The sequence below is a fragment of the Drosophila ananassae genome, chromosome 2R (assembly GCF_017639315.1).
Source record: "Drosophila ananassae strain 14024-0371.13 chromosome 2R, ASM1763931v2, whole genome shotgun sequence".
Classification (NCBI taxonomy): Eukaryota; Metazoa; Arthropoda; class Insecta; order Diptera; family Drosophilidae; genus Drosophila; species Drosophila ananassae.
Genome location: NC_057928.1, coordinates 5,188,240 through 5,210,143, shown reverse-complemented (window position 1 = coordinate 5,210,143; position 21,904 = coordinate 5,188,240). Strand labels below are relative to the sequence as shown.

General features: G+C 48.0%; 2 protein-coding genes and 1 long non-coding RNA gene across 4 annotated transcripts in view; 1 reads left to right on the top strand and 2 right to left on the bottom strand.

Moving 5' to 3' along the window:
• Positions 1-21,904, top strand: part of LOC6493831 (CUGBP Elav-like family member 3) — a 135,301-nt gene that overhangs the window by 42,253 nt on the left and 71,144 nt on the right. The window lies entirely within an intron of this gene.
• Positions 15,663-18,319, bottom strand: LOC26513927. 2 transcript variants are annotated; one of them, XM_032454963.1, is made up of 2 exons: positions 15,984-18,319; positions 15,663-15,900 (listed from the first exon to the last, which is right to left on the bottom strand). In XM_032454963.1, exon 1 carries the CDS (start codon positions 18,041-18,043, stop codon positions 16,961-16,963), a length of 1,083 nt encoding a protein of 360 aa, XP_032310854.1. In that variant the 5' UTR covers positions 18,044-18,319; the 3' UTR covers positions 15,663-15,900; positions 15,984-16,960. The 2 variants fall into 2 exon arrangements, with proteins under 2 accessions (XP_032310854.1, XP_032310853.1); XM_032454962.1 differs by having other exon boundaries at positions 15,663-16,427; positions 16,478-18,319.
• On the bottom strand, positions 19,181-21,003 carry LOC26514355. Its single transcript, XR_004311017.2, has 2 exons — positions 19,996-21,003; positions 19,181-19,945 (listed from the first exon to the last, which is right to left on the bottom strand). It is a non-coding gene; the product is annotated as an uncharacterized LOC26514355 (long non-coding RNA).

The window sequence follows — 21,904 nt, the reverse complement described above, 5'->3', positions numbered from 1 at the left end:
TCCATAAGCAGGCTCCCTGCCCCCCGGCGCTAGCGCCCGGGGCGAGAGATGGCCCAACTTTTCCGTGCGGTTTCTGGTTGGCCGGCTGGCGGGCTGCTGGCGAGCGCCGGCCATCGGACATCGGGCATCGGGCAGCGGATAAAAAAGCTTTGGGCAAATAAATGGGAAAATGGCAGAAAATGACAAATGACCGTCAATCATGGCAGCCAGACGGACGCCGGCGGAGGAGGGGCGAGCGTTGGCGGGGCGTGATAACACTAAGCCGTGTCTGGGAGGAACACACCTGCTGGTCAATGGCAGTCGAAAGCTCATCATTGGCCAGCCGATTTGGATTCGGGCGACGCCTAAATGAGTGTTCCGAGCTAGATAGCCCGGCCAGATCGTATTTCTCGGATTGCGTGGCATGAGTGGCGCGAAGTAAACTATGGTGGCAATTAGAGGGCCAGGCCGGCTGGGCACTCCTTTGGCTGGCGAATTATGGTCTGTTTTCGCATTTCGCAGCTTAGCGAGGACCGCAATAAGCACCGCGGAGTGACAATGGCGGCGACACAAGAGAAACCAAAGCAAATAAATGAAAGCTCGGCAAATCACTTTTTAAATTTAATTTGACACTTCCCCCCCAGCACCCCGCACCCCGCTCCACGAGCAGCAAGCAATAAAGACGAGCAGGGACAGGACGCCAGCGACTACAAAGTGTAAACTTTTCGAAAAGAAATTTCATTTTCGTGCCCAAGGGCTTCCACAGTCTTCAGTCTTCAGCTCTGTCTGCAGTCTGGGCCGCCGGGGACGCGGCATTTAAATTCCGCGTCTCCTTTTTGCCAAAAGTTAAATGTTTTGTAGTTTTCATTTAAGTGCAAAGTTTTTCCGCGCTGCATAAACTTTGCGTTATTTCACACGCAGGTATTATATTGCCAAAGCAGCACAAAAGCAAATGCAATAAGGCCAGAAGACCAGAACTCCAGGGGACTAGGAGGAGGCAGCCGGGCCAAAGCAGCCAAAATGTTTGCAATCTCATATTAAATGGCATCAACAACTTTGTCTCCGTTTGGCAGAGCTCGCAGAAAGTTTCCCTGCTTATTATATTCAATAAAATATTTTACGGTGGCACTTTGGGGATCTCCTCCCACCCAGCCACTCCGGACTTGCGACTCGGGACTGTAAAAATTTGATAAGATTTTCTCCGGGCTGTCAGAACGGTCTATCCGAGTGCAGGCAGCCTTCCTCCCGCATCTGCCACTAGGCGCGATTGCATAACAGAACGGTTTTGTTTACTCCGTGGAGCTCCCAAAAGGATCTCAGATTCTGGAGCGCCACGCATCCTGTGCCGAGTGCGACATGTGAATTTATGAGGGGCACTCCCCCTTCGGCGGGGACGGGCTGCTTAGCACTCGACAGTGGGCGCTTTAAGTGGGTCTGAGCAGTGTCACCCGGGTGGAGCCCATTTTTCATTTTCCCGGCTCGAATTGAAAACCGGGCGATCAATAGAGGAGCCTCCTTGCCGGCGAGTCCTTCGGTCGGTCGGTCGGTGTCGGTGGAGCCAACGTTTTTACGTCTGACTCGCTTTGAATGCATTGAATGCCTCGTTCCTGCATCGCACTGGCTCCGCTTGCGATGGAGCCTTGCGTGCGCCTCGACTCTCCGGTACCCCATTCAGGGCTCATTCAGAGATTCATTTATTTGGGCAGACACTTGTGCACCTCGTGCGCTTTCAATGACACTTTTTTGCACTCGCCGCCGATCGGCGCTTGATTGAGTGCCTTTTCCATTGGCAGGCAACAAACTTAATCAATTTCAGCGCCTGTGTCCAAACAAAAGGCGTGCCCAAAGGCCGGAAAATTGCTCGGCACTGCACTTCGCTACTGGAGGGCTTTCGGGCCCGTGGTGTAGTCTGGTGGCAGTGACTCACCACCGCCCACGCCCACCAGCCCAGACCGCCGACCAGCTCCTTTGACGGGCGAAGCAGTCTGGCCCAGCCGGGCTCTAACTGTAACTGTCTATTTGCGCAACGCAAACGCCATAAAATAATTTTGTTTCGCACAAACACAGGCGCAGGCACAGGACTGGAACACACAGCCATATTTGCCCAGCAAACACGAGGCACAAATGTATATATTTAATTTGAGCAAATAACTATTTTTGGCAGCAGACAGATAGAGGCAACACCTTCCCTCCCCCGAGCAGACCGCCGCTTCCTTGCCAGGCAGCTGCCACCGCCGCATGCAAAATATTTGAAATAATTAGTGTAAAATATTTGCATAGAAATTATTTGTTGACTTGCGGCGGCCGGGGGCCGAAAAAATATGTGCAGCCTTAATTGAGCGCTGCTCGGAAGGGTGGGATCCAATTTGGCTAAGGGTCTTCAGTTCGAAGGCATTCGAATGGCCTTACACTGTGACTGGTTCCCCGAACTCGAGTACTGGTCCTGTGACTGTGATTCCGACTGTGACTGTCAGACCTTTTAATTAAAAACTATTTTGCTCTGCATTCTGCATGCTTGGAGGAGGAGGGGAGCAGTGGGCGGCCAGCAGGGGCGTGTGGCAGACGCCCCCAGCTCGAGCTGCAAAATTTAGCATTTTAATTTTTATTTAATGTGGGCGTGGCCAGGCGTGCAACAGTTTCTGCGCTCTCCGTGTGCCTCCCCAGCCATAGCCCCAGCTCCATGCCACATGCCCCACCTCCCATCCTCTAGCCCGACTGCATTAAGTCAAACGTAATCCGCACACGGGCAGCCACATCCACAGAGAAGGAACGGAGAATGCGAAGGACAAGACACAGAGCATGTCCACAGGACAAAGCAAAGCCTGGACTTGCCAGGATGTCCCACCCTCGCACATGGGCTCCTCTTGCTTTCCGACTTTGCTGGCTGGTAGTGCTGGTTTCTGGTCAGGTCCCTTCCAGAGCTCCGGCCCTTGGGGTCTCTGGTCGGCTGGTTTGGGTTCGGGTCGGTTTGGTTTGGCTTGGTTTTGGCTTTCGGTTTCGGTTTGCTTTGACTGGTTGCCCAGCTGCTGATGCTCAGCTCTGCTACTGCTACTGCTACTGCTCGACCGCCGTTTCATTAAGTTATACAATTTAACGCCCTTTCAGCAGTCGCAGTTCTATTTACATTTGCTTTGGGTCAAATTACACAAATTCTACGGGTGTTGCGGCGACAAAGCCATCGTCATCGACATCGACATCGACATCGAGCTGAGCGGCGACGTCTGAGTCCGAGCACAGACCCGGATCTAACCCGGACACGGACACGGACAGGGACCCGAGACCGGGGATCCGGGCTCACTCCATCGCCATCCCCTTTGCCAACATCATCTAAGTTTCCGAGTAAATTTCATACGGACTGTTTGCTCAGAGTCTCCCGGTAAATTTAAAACTTTGCTCTTTTCTTTGCTTTGTCGCCGAAGCCAATATTATTGAACTCGGCTGGCAACTGTGCAGTTCTAAGACATCCGGATGCGCTCTCCACCCGGCCTGACCCAATTAGACGCTGCCAGGTGCTGCCCATGGACACACATGTCTTGTCGGCCACCCGCCGCCGCCGGGAAACGTGGTTAGACTGCGCCAGGCTTTGAGTCTTCCCCGGTTTCCCGGCTGCCATTATCAAATTGAATTCCGCATGCAAATTGTTTTTGGTCTTCTGCGAAGCTCTCAAGTTTTATGACACGGAAATTGGCCCTGCACTTTCTTCCGAGGCCAGCATAGTGTCTGCTCTCCCGGCGGCTGCTTCTCTCCGGGCCTATTCGCGGGGCAGGGGACGCAGTTCAGTGACTCACGTGCTGTCGATTCTGTCGATTCCGTAGTCTGCTCCGCCGGGAGACCGTGCACGTTTGCACTTTTTAACCTTTGGCCCGTCAGCATGCCACACTAATTTCGAGCGCCCAATGCTAATTATGATGTCTTTTACGTGCCAACAAACGCTCAAGTGACTCCCCGAGCGGCAGTGGCAGTGGCAGTGGCAGTGGCAGTAGCAGAGTCGCAGGCTCCACTTAAATATTTATTTTACTGTAAACTCAACCTAAAACCCGAGCTGGAATGCCGGAGTGCCGGAAGAAGGAGAAAGGAGAAAGGACCAGAAACGCCAACGACTGCCAAACCCCATTCAAAATTCAAGTGGGCGTGTTCTGATGACATGCTGCCTGCTTACCTTCGGCACGTAATGCGCTGGGGATTCGCCGTCAGTATTAGCTGGGCCAGAACCCAGAGACAGGGAGGGGGACGGCGACAGCGACAGCAAAAGCGACAGAGGAAAAACAATATTAATAACAGAGAGCCAGCCCACAGAGCCCAATCTAGAGGGCCATAATAATACATCAGCTGTGGCAATGCCCCCGCAAGGGGTTGTGGCGCGGAATAGAGAGGACATCGAGGACATCATCTCCAGCAAGCAGCTAATAGACGGCCCCAGTCCCCGCCATCACCCCACCCACTGACGAACGGAGCCAGAAATGAACGATCCGGCGAGCGACGCTTCATTGAAAAGTTTCCGCGTAATGGCTTTTGTTTGGCGTCGCGTCGTTGGGGGAGCGAGTTTCTTTCATAGCATTAAGTAATTGATTACATCTCGAGGGACTTTTAAGCAAGCCGAACCGAACGACCGCCCCAACCAGCGCGCAATGGCACGCCACTATAAACCTCATAAATTTCTATAAAACTTGACTGCTCGGCGAAATGCAGAGTAAACATTTTATTCCGCTAAATACCGGCAGGACGCGGGGTTGTCCTGTTATTGGAGGAGAATAGTGGGGTGTGGCGGGCTAGAGTGGCGGGTTGGCTTGCGGCAAATGTGGCTCGAGCCATTTGACTAGCCGCCCTTTGCCCCCAGCACATACCATAAACAATAATTTGCCACCTTTCCGCTCGGAGAGTATCCGCTAATGTGGTTACCAGAAGGATACTGCTGCTATGGCTGCTGGGGGACTGCGGCTCCGTCCATCTCCCATAGACCGACCGGCTACCTGCCCGATCTGACCTTATTGCCAACTCCAGCGTTATGCCCAGATTTGTTCCAATGAACTTTGCCCTTCACCCCAATAGCGCCCACTTCTTCGCGCCCAACTCACATTCCGTTGTGGATTTTAAATTAAAAACACTGCGCGTTTTGTGCGGGTTGCGGGTTGCGGGCTGCCGGAGGAAACAAATAAAACAACGGCGGGGAAGACAAACAACCACGCCCAGCTGGGGCGGTTAGCCATTTTTATGGCGCCTAATTGCACAGCGTTCCTCAGAGAGACACAGGATGGTCAGGATACGGGGGTGTCTCGGCCCGGCCTCGGCTCTTATAATCATAAAATTGCTTTTGTGGCATACGAACCGGTTATATTGCTCCCGTGTGAGAGTCGCCCTTCGACCCCTCGATCCCACGACCTCGGCGATGGCTTCTTCATTTTCTATACAAATGAAAAATGTTGCGGTTTATTTTCATTTGGAGTTTTCCGCCGTCCTCTGGCCTCTGTCCGCCGTCCTCCGTCCGCCGTCCGCGCGCTCTAAACATAATTTGTTGCATTAATGATGGCCACATGCACATGGAAATATAGAATGGTCCGCTCCTGGTCTAGACTCCACACCCACCCGCCCTGGACGCTCTGAACCCACACACACGCGTGTAGTTTTTGTTTAATTTCAATGTAAATTGCTTGAGAGGGCGCCGAGTGGGGCAGGACGAAGGACTGCATGTGTGTGCTCTGCTAATTGCTCGGAGCCCTTGAGCTACGAATTTTGCGCATAATTAGTGGCAAATGTGCATATGGAAAATGTGTTTTGGAATTGCCCCCAAAGCCAGAAGTAGTGCCCTCCAATAAGTATCCGGGAACAAGCCCAGTGACAAGGATTAAAGACGGGTTGTTGTGCTCCGGCTTAATTCCGGCAAACTGTAGCCAAGCCAAGGCCTAATTTGTTCCTCTTTATAGGGCAGCCAGTTCAGTCCTCCACCCCAGTCCTCTGCACTAGCGCCGGCTGTCACTCCATAAACCTACTTTCAGGGCTTGAGACGCTAAATGCCCCATAAAGCACGTCGCCCAGCGCGCCACCCCGCCCAAGGTGAGCGGACAAACATAAAAATGGGAAATAATAATGCCATTGACAAATATAAAGCCATAAATTATAAATGCGAAGTGCTTACTTATACACGTAATCTACTTTGCCAGCAAAAAAATCATCTGACAGCGGCGGTTAAAACGAAGGCCAAGGCGAGCGAGAGCGTCTCAGGAAATGGGAAACTGAAAACGCAACAGAAATGTAAACCGCAACTTGTTATAAAATTAGTAAAATTTTCTCGGCAAACATTTACATTAACTACGGGCCCACACACACAAACACGGCAACAAAGACGTATTCCCAAGTCAGGGGGCTGGAAGATCCTGCCCGGCTCCTGCCCCGCCGCCTGCCAGGACTTCAAAAGACCCATAGAAGCGTAACGAGGAATAAGGAGAAGAAACCGAACCAAACCAAACCAAAGCAGCCCAGCCGGGAACAAAAAATACATAAAAAGCAAGCAAGACCTGAGCCTGGTCCCAAAAGTATTAAGAGAGCAAAGCAATTAAAATATGAAAATGTACAACTTTCATCTTTCTGAGCATTGCATAAATCATTTCGAATGCCTCGCAAGGAGGGGGAGTCCTTCGCATCCTCGGCCCACCGTTCCCCCGCTCCCCCGCTTCCCTCGCTTCTGACATTCAAATTTACTGTGTCGCTTTGCTACTAATCAGCATAAGTCCTTGCCAGGCGCACAACTGCTGCCCGGCCGAAGCCGAACGGACAAAAAAGTGATTTATTTCGAAATTTCATCTTTCCCCATTTCTGGCTTACCTGTAGCTACTTGCTGAGGAAGGTGGGGTGGGCCTCGCGGGCCCTGCCACGCCCCTGACAACCGACAATATAGGACATAATTATAATCATTGCGGCCGCGGTCTCAATTGTAATTATAAGTAGGAAACTAAGCCAGCGGAATGCCCGCGAGGCCGTGTACTCCGCACTTTGCATACAACAACGCGCACGGCGGCGGAGTGTTCGATGCTCGGAGGGCCGAGTGCAGGGACGCGTATGGGGGAATGTCTCTTCATGTCGTCTTCAATTAAAAGTTTGTACAAATTGCCAGCAATTTGTGCGCGACTCGGTTAATTGCCCCGGCCAACTGCTGCAAAGGTATCATTAGGCGATGGGGGTGGCCCAAGGTGGCCCAAGGTGATGCTGACAAAGTTGAGAAGTTGCGACGAGGGGGCGTTATTTTTGTATTTCAATTTCCATGTGCCGCCCGACACGGGCTGGCATTAAACTTAATTGTGGCTCTTAGCAGCCCGGCCCAGCAACTCGACACAATGTCAACAATTCCAAAGAGTTCGGGCCTGCATTATTGGGCAGCCCGAAAAATGTACATGACTTCCTCCTCCTCCTCCTCCTCCAGATTTTGTTGTAAATTCTCGGCTTACATCCTGTAACCAACAAACTAACAAACACGAGCGCCAAAAATCAAATTTAGAAGCAAAATAATTGGAGTATAGGCAACATTTTTAACGATATTTCGTGTGCACATAGCATTTACATATTTTTTAAAATAAATACTCTGTTCGCCGGCGAGGTGCAAGGGGCGAAGGGCGGCCGGCTCCAGGGGGGCAGTCCGGGAGGGTTGATCCGGCCAAACGAGATGTGCGTATATAAACACAAGTATAACCAATCAAAAATCCAATTAAAATTGAGGAAAATTCGATTTGCATGTAAAATATGGAAAAAAAGGAGACGAGAATCGGCAAGCGGAGAGAACTCGAATCGCAGGGGGCAGAGCCGTGGGTGAGGGGGCGTTTGGCAAAAAAAACATGGAAAATATTTGCTGTATGTGGAATTGAAAAGCCTGAAAAAAGGGCAGCTCGACACGACGAGCACTCTGTTAGCATTGGATTGCTGTGAAGATCTGCCACCAAATAAAAAGGCATCGCACCGGGCAACATGCGGGGAAACGCAAATAATAAAATAAAGCAAATTTTGTTACCTATAAACGTGTGGCATTTACACTCTGCACACATTTTTCTGGCCGGCCGGGGTGTTTCTGTTGCAAACCAGTTGCTGCTGCTGCTGCTGCTGGCGGTGGCTTAAACCAAACACGCTTCTATTTTTAACAAATATTTAAGGTTGCTCAATAACGTTCTCTTTTCTCTTTTTCCCTTTCAGGTAAGTCCCACTCGCTCTTAGCCGTCTAGTTCTAGAACCGACCTCGCAGTAAGTCTGTAACTAACATTAATGCGATTGCTGCTGCAACTATCCGTACTATCTCTAGAAAGTTAAGAACTTCCTCTCATCTGTGTTCCAACCAGACTCTTTCACCCTTTCGGCCCAGAGCCGCTCGTGCAGTTGACACGTCAATGGATTCGACCATAAAGCGATTTTCAAATTATTGAGCGCATTCTGCGAGGACCTCTGTCGATTTAATTAGTTTATTATTTGCGTGGTGCGTGTGCGTGTGGCTGGTTTGTGTTTAATTTCTAATTATTACTGTTTATTTGTTGTTAATAATTTCAGCGACGGCAGTTTTTAGATCGACTGCAATTTTAATTGCATATTTTTGCGGGCCCTTCCGACGACGCGTTGTGTGTTTTTGAGGGCCAGTCTGTGCCTGTGCCTGGGCCTGGGCCTGTGCGAGTGTGTGTGTGGCAGAGTGTTAATTAATTTTGTGCTTGAACCATGCCAGTTGCATTTACTGGGACTCCCGTACCCCTTCAGCGAGAGCTCCGCCATCGCAATTTAATTAGTCCTTTATTCCAGTTGTTCGATGCTCTTATACTAATTAACTTTGCACTCGTTTTTTGTCGCCCGCCCGGTTAGTCCTGCGTCCTTAAACAAAGCCAGTGTGTGTAATTTGTATAAAATTAATTAGAAACGTCCGGCTTTCGACCTGGCTTTCTTTTCTTCTCGCTTCTATTTCTGGCGCGGCACGCGAATCAAAATCAGAGACTGTCATTGAAAGCGGGCCAAGAAACTGACTCACGGCCAATAAATAATTAAATTCATTAGGCAAATGAAAGCCTGACCCCTGACCTCCTATCGATAAACCCCCATCGGGGGACTTGAGCGACTACTCAGTGTGGATACCAAGCAGCCAAGCAGTGGAGCTGTTAAAAACGTAAACACCAATGCATTGTTTACCCCTAAACATAGCTCTGTCCAGCCCCTGTCCATCTGTCCATCTGTCCGCCTGTCCACCCTCACATTACTGACGTCCCGCCCCTGTCGAGTTCGGCGCTGCCTTTACGGCTGCTCATTAGTGACGAAAATCGAACAAGCGACCTAAAACTAACAACGAAAACAACCAACTCCGCTCCCACACGGAGGCGGCGGGTGGGGTGCTTCATCAAAATCCAGCCAAGATGATGGCCAAGGCGGAAGGACGTGGAGAAGCGCCGACAAAAATACGAGAAATAACAATGGCTGCTATAGGGAAGCAAACAATACGACAAAAATAATACTGACGAGGACAGGTGGATGTGGCAGTGGCAGTGGCTGTGGAATGGATGTGTGGTATATATAGTACACGTACGTGCTTAGACACCCCCTGCGGGGAGAGGGGGAGTGGCAACATGGCGGATAAGGAACGAAAACAACTACGATAATAATGGAGCGCCTACACACATTAAAGGTGTGTGCGGCGGCCAGCAGCCCTTCCTTCGCAGTCCTTCTGCTCATCTGTAGTGCCCGAACTTTTGTTGGCTTCTGCTTCCCCGGAGGGTGGATGACGATATCGACTTGGTGGGGCGGAGTGGTGGGTGGTGGCGGTGGTGGCTGGGCTTAATCAGTGAGATGAAATGCCACAGCAGACGCTGAGGCGGAAGTGGATGCGCCGAATGTGTTTCCTATTAAGTCACGATGACTGCATGATGGATGTTGTCCAATAATTCGGGATAAGCGAATCCACCCCTGACACACGGCCGGGGAGCTTGTTCCACCCAAGAATATTCAAACACGAAATTAGACCCCAACTTGCACCCAAAATTAATTCGAGGCAGACAGGAGAAAAAGGGCCACCACATGGTAGCTGGTTGTAGGTGGCAGGCACGCACATCTACACGCTTCATTATGTGGCAAATTAGGCCCGAGACGACGCAGGGCATGTGCCATGCAGCCCAGAAGCCCGAGACGATGAAACGAGTTATGCATTATACATGGGTTACACGACTGCAGTGCCACCGAGGCTGCCGCATTCCCCACAGTGATGCGAAGCTGCCAGTTGCCACAACTAGACTTTGCCCCAGAAAAATAATAAAAAGTAGCTTAATAAGTGGAGGATTTTTAAAAGCATCAGTACCAGGTGGAATTACACATTTTATACCTGGGTTCCGCTTTCAAATATCTGGGTACTAGCCTGCCACCTTTCCGGGCCCCCAACTTTATTATTAAATCTGAAAACTTTAATTTCAGACGAGCAGAGCAGGCGAGGAGCGGGAGAGCCGGTGCTTGCCGGAGCACAGTGAGTTATTAACACGCTTTGCCACATTTGCTGCCAAGCTAATGTGGCCAGGTTTAGTGGCTGCCTCCTTGCCCCAGCCACCCAGCCACCCAGCTTGCCACCGAGCCACCTTGCCACCTTGCCATGGCCGTCCTGCCTCCGTTTCGGGGCCATGCTCCTGCGCCTGTCATTATGCTAAACTAAACGGCAGCCAGGCAGTGCTAGGATTTGCACCCGCAACCATGCCACTTGCCACCACACCTCGCCCTGGCTGCCACGCCCCTTGCCATCCCCTTGCCGGTGCACGTGCTTTTGCCAGGTATAACGGTAACATTTCCGTTGCAGCTTCCGTTGCTGCGAGCGCTTTATAATTATTTCGCCTGGCGGGCCTCCAGTTGATGGCATATGCTGCCTGTTGCCTGGATTGTCAGGACCTATACGTGTTGCACGTTGCAAGTGGCGTGCGGGGTTGGTTCTCTGGGCAAAGTAGTGTCGGTGGCAGGGGCAGTGGGCGGAAGACGGCGAGAGTTATAAGCTTCATTAAGCATATGTACAGCACGTTGTAAGCCCCATCTCTTTATGCCTGTCCGTGCGGCGTACTCGTATGTGCAACATATTCGCATGCCTGGCTGGCAGCGAGTGTGTGCGCTGCAATTATGCATATTTAGCATAAGGATTTGTCATCTACGCCAAATCCCGTAGGAGACGGCGAGGCGGTCGGAGGGAAAACAGCAACAGATGGATAATTAAATGGGGCCCGGACCAGTCGAGTGAGTTAATAAAATCTTCAATCTTCTGGCAGACGTTTCTATTAAAGGCCCTCGGCTCAGCCCATGATCGCCCCAAATTGCTTTGACCTTTGAACGCCAGATGCGACGAGATTCGCTCCACTCCGTCCCTCATCTCGCTGCTCTCATAACTCTCCATGCTCCGTATGGGGCAGGGGCGGTGAGTGGAGGGGGCAGAAAAAATTCCTACACACGCACATTAAGTCACGTTTTCGCACCATTAACCCATAAAGAACGAGGTCCTGGGTATCCTGGGTAGCCAGGAAGTCAAGGGAACGGAGCTGGCAAGCTGAAGATTTACAAATATTGAACTTTTTTGTTGGCTGACTGTTCCTGGTCCCGCTCAGGGCTAAGGGCTTTCAAGTCGTAAAGCAGTCACAAGCATATTTTATAGATTTTAATATGCGCGCTACATAACAAACCTCCTGCCCCTGCCTCCTGCTCCCCTGACAACCCCGCCTGCTGCCAGTCGACTTTTAAACTCACGCCGAAAAGTAGAAAGCCTCCTTCCCGGCAGGTTTTTTATTCGCTCCGCTCACCCTTGTCAGACTTCCGCGTTTCCTTCGCTACTGCTGCCCTCTGACAGAGTGTCAACGTGCCGGGGAGCTCCAGGACGCGGACGAGGACGAGGACGAGTGTGTCCCTAAAAAAGCCTGCTTGATAAGGGTTTATCAATGCGAAACAGTAACTTAGTGATTTACTCGTGTGTGCGTTGAATTTTTTTTAATTTTGGAAATTGAAAAAGTGACTTTTGCTTTTTAGGCCCGAAATACCTCGGGGACCTTGGGTCCCGGATAGCGGATAGCGGAAAAAGATCAGGACAGATGTAATTGAAACCGCCTTGGTGCAGATTTTTGCTCTCAATTCAATAGGGACCAGCTTTTTATATAAATTCGTTGCTGGATTTGTGACTTTGTATGCTAAACATCACCTACGCAGACCGACAATTTTTGCCATAAAAGGCCGCAATTGGAGCCATTCAGGAAACCTTTTCCCGAACTTAGTATTGTAAATTATAAATGAACTCTTAAATGCGGCACTGGTATAATGGCTTGCAGTTACGGCAGAAAGAAGCCCCTTTCAAAGGCAAACAGCTCCTCGAAAATAATCCTTGAAATGCTCAAGCAACAAGTCAAATATGAAAACTAGAAGAAACCTCGTTGGTCTGTGTTCCAATTACTATTGATTGCAATCACCTATGCTCTCATCTTCCATTTACCATTATCCGAGAGGCAACATTTCAATCTGCCTTGCCAACACACAAGGATGCCAAAATTTTGTTGCCGCTCCTCGACCACCGACTCTCCTGGCCAACCTCCAGCTCGGCACACACAGGATACTGTGAGAAAAGCGCTTTTCATCTTATGAAATCATTTTTGGCTTTCCTGGATTTCTGGGGCGGGCAGGGAGGTACACCCACGTACGTAAACGGCCCAGAGTTTGCAATGCTATTTAAAATAAATAACAGCATTGCACACCCACCTGCACCCGCTCCGAAAGCCAAATAAATTGGTTTCGCAACCGCAAGAGCCAAACGAACTGAGAATCGGGGGATGTAGGTGGGTGAGGGAGGGATCCTGGGCGGCGGGCGGCGGGGCAGTCACTTTCTCACATCAATTCAATTCAATCAGACATCAAGCATATACAATTTTCAGTTGCAACACAAGAATTATACAATCAATGGCGTCCTAGCGAGCAGTAAGCCGTTCTCCGCCTCTCACGGATCGGATCAGGGCTCATCCCCCAGCTAACCCCCATCCCTCCGCCCTCGGCAGCAGCTCCGAGCTCCTGGCCCGGCTCGTATCTGGCTGGAGAGGAAATAAAATGCGGCAGGCACGTTGCAACACTATTACTTATTTCGCCGGGCTCACAGACAGCCAGGCGCAGACGACAAGGACGACGTCTGACTGAAATGAACTACGTTTGTTTGTGATTGTGCGGCTGGAGCAGGTGGGATGGTGGGCAGGTTGGCAGGTGGGTCGGGTGGAATCCGGGGTGGGCGGGCAGTCTAAAAATGCAATAATCTTTCAGCGCCGTCGTCGTCAGCGCTTAAACGTGACTTTTAAGCATGATGTTGTAATATTTTAACTCGACTAAGAAAGGAGGGAAAGCTGGGCCGGACCCGGGGCGAGTGGCGGAGGGAGGGCTGGGGCCCCTCCTTTGTGTGGCTGCGAAATTGTTACAAATGCCCCCAGCGTGCATTTTATGGCCAGTGCGATAAATAAAATGTTGCAACAAACACGGGCGCATCGCCGCACAAACACACTAACACACACACTCGCTCACAAAGCGGCAGAATTATGGGCAAATAATATGGAAGGGCAGTCCTTGGAAAGGTACGGCTCTGCTCCTAGCTGGCTCCCGGGCAGCCAGGCAGCCAGGCAGCCAGGCAGCCGTACAGCCAGGCAGGCAGTCAGACAAACAATAACATAAATTTCGTTAGCTATTTTATTTCGGCCCTATTTTCTGCATATGTGTTAGTGCCAAGTAATTGTGCAATATGTTTTAAGGGCGGGCCCGGAGTGGCAGGGGAGTTGCCTTGACCGGGATGCGAGACTGGCTTGGTTGGGAGTGGCTTGCGGTCACTAAGTAGTTAGAAGGAAGTCAGGCGCTCGGGCATCGGAAGCTGGCCTTTTGAAGACACCTCGAGAAAGGTTTGAAAGCTAAACGCCTCACCTACATTGTTGACCATTTACGATTAGCAAGTGGCCCTTGTCTGGCCACCCACCTTCCTTCCTTCCCAACGAAGTTGTAATTGCGAAGGCTTCGCCCGTTCCCTAAGGCCTTTTCGTCCTGTCCGTCTTGGACGGAGGCTTAGGCAAGCTCGCTGCAAAGCCAACATAAGTCCCGAAAGCATTTCATATACCGAAACGGAAAAGGCAACAAACTACACGACGTGGCGAGTGCATGTCCTTGTGTATCCTTGTGGGCTGCTCTGTCTGTTTCACTTGTTTTCGCAGTGGTGTTTGTCTTAGTTAAATTCCGAAAGGCGTAACGGACAAGCCGGCGGAGTCGGGTAGGGGGAGTGGACTGAGTGCGGCTTAAGTGTTCATCGACTCAACCGCAGCAGAAACTCTCCTTCGTTGCGAAAGCCCCTCCAGCTGGCCCTCTCCGGCTGCCGACCACCGCCCCTTGTCGGCCAGCTGTCAATAGACGGAGACGGAGTCTGCTGCAAGTTCAATTAATTGCGCGCAACGAACAAACAAACAAGCAACAACAGCCACTGCGCCGACAAGGAAAGGCAACCACAAAAATTAAATTAAAGTTGAGTCTAGCCCCTCGCATCCTTCGGTATCCCTGCGTATCCCTCATTGTGAGTGATGTGCATGAAGAGCGCTAAAACACTTTTGTTTGCTTGTGCGAGTGGGGCTTGAGCTTGTGTTTGTATTCCGGCCAGATGAAGAAGTATGGTTATTGTGATGACTCTCGGAAAATTGATAAATATTGCACAACACTCCGCACACACACACACTCACAGATGCGCCCCCACCCGACCTGAACTGGGGTGAGATAAAATATAATTTAATTAAAATGTTATATGTAAGACATGTTTATTGAACCATTTTCTCTCAAAACTTCCCGAAGCAACTTGATTGACGGAGCTGGCTGTCGTTGCTGCGATTTCCGACCGCCCCACTATGCAACCCTTCACTATTTATTGTTTCTGTTTGTTGATTTTATTTGTTGATTTGTGGCATCAGCCACTGTCAAGGTGTTGAAGAGTGTTACGGCATGAAGTTCTGCACTGATTTGCCGCCTCGAGTGCCCATCGCCTCGATGTGTTTGCAGGACGTGTGCGTGCCGTGCCGAGCAGCCACACTGGCCCTCCAAGGGTTAAGTCAGGCAATATATTTTCAATTATTAGTGCTTCGAGGAGGAAAACTGTTGATGGACGACTTTGTTTTTCGGATCTGGCAACTAAATCGATATGCCTTCCGCACTTGGCTTGCAAAACATTTGTATCCTTTGCCGGCCCAGAACCAAATAGAATAACATATCTCTAAGATTATCTGATAAAGTATCTAGATATTGTGGCTCATAGACGTGTAGACTGTGACGAACACGGAGGAACTTGGATACCGATTGGTTGCATACTCTGCCTACAGGAACGGCCTAGCTCAGGGAAGAGACATAGGGGTCGGTTACTTCCTAATCAGTACCACCGCCACACAATAAAAATATTGTAGACAGAGTTTGGGAGGAGATCCAGTCAGTTGGAAGGATATGAATTCAAGACAGGAAACCGTGCTATCGAAGAACTAAGGTGGTGAGGTTCTTCCGCTTGGCCCGCCCTACCTGTAAAGACTTAACAACTTCACAACGAAGTATTGTTGCCCTTACCCATAAACGGTTGTAATACCGGTTAATTAACAAATAATACTGGATTTAATAATAATAATAATGGAATTTTTTGGATGTAATACAAAAAGTTAAATATTCAAAAGATAAAGGAATATATATATATATGTAGCTGGGTCAAATAATAGTTAAAGTAGATTTTATGCATTACGATACCTAAATATTCATACGCTTTCTTTGAGCGGCAATAATACATGATCGAGTCTATATTGTACTCACGAAACCAAATCCCTCGAAGTCCGCAGGCCTGTAGACTGGAGCGCAGGGTGCTTTGATGAAATTTAAATTAAATTACGAAGATTCGATGTATATGTTGCCAACTATTTTGCTCTACAGGAAAAGAGTATGAGTATTGGTTCGATCCAATAGAATTTACAAAAAAGGAAATTTAATTAAATGCTACTTAAAAATACCCGCTGCTACTGGCACAATTTATTGCGCATGTCTCCTTGTTGTTGCTGTTGTTATTTAGTCGCCTCTAAATGATTGCTGCAACGATCGCCGAACTGCCCTTTACATGGCCGAGGTCATGTTGCCGAACACGAGGTGCTGCTTCACAAAGTGAGGTTATGTCCTCACCCACGTTCCTCGAAAAGTTTCAGCACCGCTCCTGATCCTATGCTGCCCCAATCACGCACACGTCTCCGGCTACCAGGGAACTCCTCGCCTATCGTGGCTTGGGTCTGGTCCGGATTCGCGCACGTTTAGGAGCTGATCGAGGAAAGCGGTTTCTGAACGTCTACCCAGCAAGGCACGCGGTGGCTCCGCCGTGGACTTCTGGGTCGCGACGGGAAGCGTTGTTTGTCGTAGGCTCCGGTGTAGCTCTACGCCCACTATTACGGGGTTTTGAGGATGACCTAAAACACTTCTATTAATAACCTAATAGGCAACTTATCCGCCTGCTCACCTGAATGTTTCAGACACACACACACACATACACAGACACGCGTGCTGATGCCAACGGCTGCGCACGTGCACGGTCAATATTCAGCTGCACTTGGTGGAAGACTTGAGTGCCACTTTGGGTACTAACTTTTCCCACGTGGGATTTGGATGTGGATTTGGCTTGGGTTTTTAATTGCTATAACTCCAACCGTTCACTTTTGATTCTGGATCGCAAAAGAACTTTTCCTGGGTTAGTGAGGGGTAGCTTGTCAGTTTGCAGAGTTGCCAGATAGTTCGCCTTAACAGCTTAACAGGCGCTGTTACCGCGATCTGTTATCGACTTATTATATCGAATAAGGCTAATCGACTATCGTATCGAATAAGTTTGTTTACGTTTTTTTTTATAGAATTTATTTTGTCTTGTTTTAAATTTTATTCGTACCCTCACACCACAGGTTTTATCGACCTGCTCATAGAAAGGAGATGAAAGCTGAAAAAGGGTACCTCACCAAATGTCTTTGGCATGAAAAACTCCTAATTCCTTTCCATAGTAGTCTTCGAGCAAATATAACGACTGGCCTCGCTTCTCTTTTATTCTGGCCTTGATTCCTACAGGTGCTAGTTTTGCGTTAACATGCATAGCCTGGTTGCTGAGAACGAAATTCCTCTTTATGACTTCCTGACCCACTTCGAAAGTTCGAGGTCGAGCGCGCAAGTCGTAGTTATTTCGGTTCTTCTCATATGCTTTAATCAATCTCTTAGCGATATCCGCTCGGATTTTCGGGAATTCGTCTGCTCTAGGAACCTTTGCGGATCCTTCTGACAACATATGGATGTTTCTTAGCAACTTATAATCTTTTCCATGCGTTAGCATGTGCTGGCCAAAGATTACATAGTAAGGAGATTCTCCAATTGATTGGTGAATATTATTTCTCAAGGCAGAATTAATTTTTCCTATATACAAGTCCCACAACCGTTGGTCTGACCGAATATATGATCGTAAGGCTGGCGGTAATTCCACATCCCACTCAAGTGATTGTCTTTGAGAGGTAGGTATGTGAAGGTTTTGCATTGCCAGACTGATTTGTTCTGACAATGTTGAAGAGAGTTGGGTTTGGTATGCTTCTAATGCATTCGTTATGAGTTCCTGAATTCTCCCTTCTGAAATGCTAGTCGTTCTTTGCGAACCTCCAGCACGTGGTGAACGCTGAGGTTGCGAGCTGGTGCTCGGACGGTTATTGGATATGGTTGCGGTTGACCTTGTGGTCGGTCTGGTATTCGGACGACTTCTAGGAACGGCGCCTGTTCGTGAGTTTGGATTGGATCCGTTTTGAACTCTCGGAACTTCTAGGGTAGTGTCTTGCGCTCTTCGCGTGCTATCATTGAGCTGCGACGATAAGCATGGTTGTCGACAATTTGGACACGTTTCATTTTGCAGTAACCAGGAAGTTACGCACGTTCGATGAAAGCGGTGTTGACAGGGGGTTTCGACAAAGTCTATCTCGGCGTTGGTATCATTGCATATGGAGCATTGCACCGACTCAATGGCCAATCTTGAACTATTTTCGGGACTACGCCGAACTGACATTGTTTCGTTTTCGATATACAACAACAACAACAAAATATAACGAAATTTGATAGATATTAAGTCTATTATTTCCACAATTTAATTTCGGAAACCTGAATTTTTATGGGATATCTTGGGTCTTATCCTTTGCTGTATCGATTTCATTTAGTACATTACAAGGGTTTCTGTCTGTATTTTCATATCTGTATTGAATCTAAAACAAACTGATGTGTTCATTGCGCTAAATGAAAGAGTATACTGCTGAAATACTCCAACCAATATAAATCTCAATTTCATTTAGGCAACTTACTGTCAATAATAAATGGTGAAAATTGAAGCCAAAATATTGAAAAATGAGTTATTGCTGAAATATTCCAGCCAATACAATTCTCGAATTTATGAATATTTATGGTTTGATGAGTTGATCAAGGCTAAGAAGGAGTTATTGCTGAAACATTCCAGCCAATACAGTCTCGACTTCTTGTTCCTTAAATACATATTTAAACACAAGGATATTTCAAGAGAAACATCTTCCTAATCCTTAATTTGTTCCCTGGTCTGGTTCTGAGGATTTCCCAAAACACAGCAGTCCTAGTGGAATTAAAAGAAGGGTTTTCTGAAACTAAAGAAACTTGGTTGGAAGGCTGACTGTTAGGATAGGTTGGAGGTTAGCTCGTGAGAGCAGGGGCTGCGATTTGGTGTTTTGTTTGTTGCTTAGCTAGATGTTTTGCTAGCCCCACGTTGGGCGCCATTTTATTCTGTGACGAACACGGAGGAACTTGGATACCGATTGGTTGCATACTCTGCCTACAGGAACGGCCTAGCTCAGGGAAGAGACATAGGGGTCGGTTACTTCCTAATCAGTACCACCGCCACACAATAAAAATATTGTAGACAGAGTTTGGGAGGAGATCCAGTCAGTTGGAAGGATATGAATTCAAGACAGGAAACCGTGCTATCGAAGAACTAAGGTGGTGAGGTTCTTCCGCTTGGCCCGCCCTACCTGTAAAGACTTAACAACTTCACAACGAAGTATTGTTGCCCTTACCCATAAACGGTTGTAATACCGGTTAATTAACAAATAATACTGGATTTAATAATAATAATAATGGAATTTTTTGGATGTAATACAAAAAGTTAAATATTCAAAAGATAAAGGAATATATATATATATGTAGCTGGGTCAAATAATAGTTAAAGTAGATTTTATGCATTACGATACCTAAATATTCATACGCTTTCTTTGAGCGGCAATAATACATGATCGAGTCTATATTGTACTCACGAAACCAAATCCCTCGAAGTCCGCAGGCCTGTAGACTGGAGCGCAGGGTGCTTTGATGAAATTTAAATTAAATTACGAAGATTCGATGTATATGTTGCCAACTATTTTGCTCTACAGGAAAAGAGTATGAGTATTGGTTCGATCCAATAGAATTTACAAAAAAGGAAATTTAATTAAATGCTACTTAAAAATACCCGCTGCTACTGGCACAATTTATTGCGCATGTCTCCTTGTTGTTGCTGTTGTTATTTAGTCGCCTCTAAATGATTGCTGCAACGATCGCCGAACTGCCCTTTACATGGCCGAGGTCATGTTGCCGAACACGAGGTGCTGCTTCACAAAGTGAGGTTATGTCCTCACCCACGTTCCTCGAAAAGTTTCAGCACCGCTCCTGATCCTATGCTGCCCCAATCACGCACACGTCTCCGGCTACCAGGGAACTCCTCGCCTATCGTGGCTTGGGTCTGGTCCGGATTCGCGCACGTTTAGGAGCTGATCGAGGAAAGCGGTTTCTGAACGTCTACCCAGCAAGGCACGCGGTGGCTCCGCCGTGGACTTCTGGGTCGCGACGGGAAGCGTTGTTTGTCGTAGGCTCCGGTGTAGCTCTACGCCCACTATTACGGGGTTTTGAGGATGACCTAAAACACTTCTATTAATAACCTAATAGGCAACTTATCCGCCTGCTCACCTGAATGTTTCAGACACACACACACACATACACAGACACGCGTGCTGATGCCAACGGCTGCGCACGTGCACGGTCAATATTCAGCTGCACTTGGTGGAAGACTTGAGTGCCACTTTGGGTACTAACTTTTCCCACGTGGGATTTGGATGTGGATTTGGCTTGGGTTTTTAATTGCTATAACTCCAACCGTTCCCTTTTGATTCTGGATCGCAAAAGAACTTTTCCTGGGTTAGTGAGGGGTAGCTTGTCAGTTTGCAGAGTTGCCAGATAGTTCGCCTTAACAGCTTAACAGGCGCTGTTACCGCGATCTGTTATCGACTTATTATATCGAATAAGGCTAATCGACTATCGTATCGAATAAGTTTGTTTACGTTTTTTTTTATAGAATTTATTTTGTCTTGTTTTAAATTTTATTCGTACCCTCACAAGACCTCTAAGTACTTTCTGAACTAGAATGCAATGCACACAACCCTTAGTATTTTAGACTCCAGGCCCTCTTGCAATCAAATAGAATAAACTGTGTTTTGTGTTTCAATTAAAGCTTAAAGTTCATTGTTTCAAAATATGTTTTATCTCTGTGTGTTGTTGTTGTTGTTGAATATTGTGCGTAACTTTTCACTGGAAATCAAAATATAGTAATTGTTATTGCGTGTTAAAAAAATAGTAAAGTAAACAGTGTACATCGTTGTGTGTTTCAATTAATTAACAAATTGCCAAATGCAAAAAAGGAGAGTAAATATTGTAACGCAGTGTTGTGCTGACTCTGGAAACAATAACAACAACAGATACTATGAAACATGATATTTACGCTACCTTTCCATCTCTCTTTCTCTCCTCTGCTCTTCTCGTTAAAGCAGAAAAATAAAAATTATTTAAGAGCCGAATCCCGAGTTCGAAACTAGCCTGAGACGACCTTCGACCCAAAGCCGCAGGACGATATGGAGGCTTCGTAAACCGCAAATATTCGCAAAAATGCATCCATAAATCAAACCTTGAAACAATAATTAGGTAAAAACTATTTTAATTTAAAAGACCTTTAGAGGGAACCATAACCAGTAACTAGGCTTTAGTTCTTTAAGGAGTCTTGAATGTCTAACTATCGATCGTTTGCCAGATATCCTCTTTGCAATAAGCTCCGTGACCATTGCTATTGCCGTTCTGGGGGAAATTATAAAACCCTGCATCCTAGAACCCAATGTGACAGCCACGTAGATGGTTTTCTGAAAGCGACATTTGGCTTCTTCTCTGTCTGCTCTCAACAATACCCAGTAGCCACGAGTTGGGGGCATATCTTACTTGAGACAATGCATTTAATAAAAGGAATAACTTGTGAGCACACTATAATTCTGCATCCATGCCCAAGTTGCAGTCACCATAGTCCTGCCATTCCTCCTGCACAAGTACCAGGTACTCATAGTCCAGACACTGCAGTGCAGCTCTGCGATTTCTCCCTCCTGAAAGTATTTCTCGGGAGCTGCCGACATTTTTATGCGTTTAAAATGAAAATACCATGTGCCATTAACATTATCCATGACGCGTCACTACTTAAAATAAAAATTTCTATTTTTTATGCATTTGTATAAAAGAAGGAACGACAACGGAGCACCTTTTGGTCGTCGCTCGCCTTTTATAGCCAATTTCTGGTTACCCACAGTGTGCAGCCAATTTCATGTCCTGTCTGCGCCGAGCCAGGAGCACCACCAGGACGAAATGATAATCCCCGGGTCATAAAAAATTTTTACTTTATATTGACTCTTGGAGTTATAGTCGAGCCAGCGCGAAGCCGGTGGAGAAGGTGCACATGAAATGTTAATGGCATGTCAAGATTGCCTTCCGCAGAGGGTGCGTCCTTCAAGGGGGATGGGCCGCCACCGCCAGAAACCTGATACGCAAATTTCGCCTTTAAGAG

Bases quoted from the DNA above. Each gene is read 5' to 3' on its own strand.
- LOC26513927 (XM_032454963.1), bottom strand. From the start codon at position 18,043: ATGTCAGTTCGGCGTAGTCCCGAAAATAGTTCAAGATTGGCCATTGAG.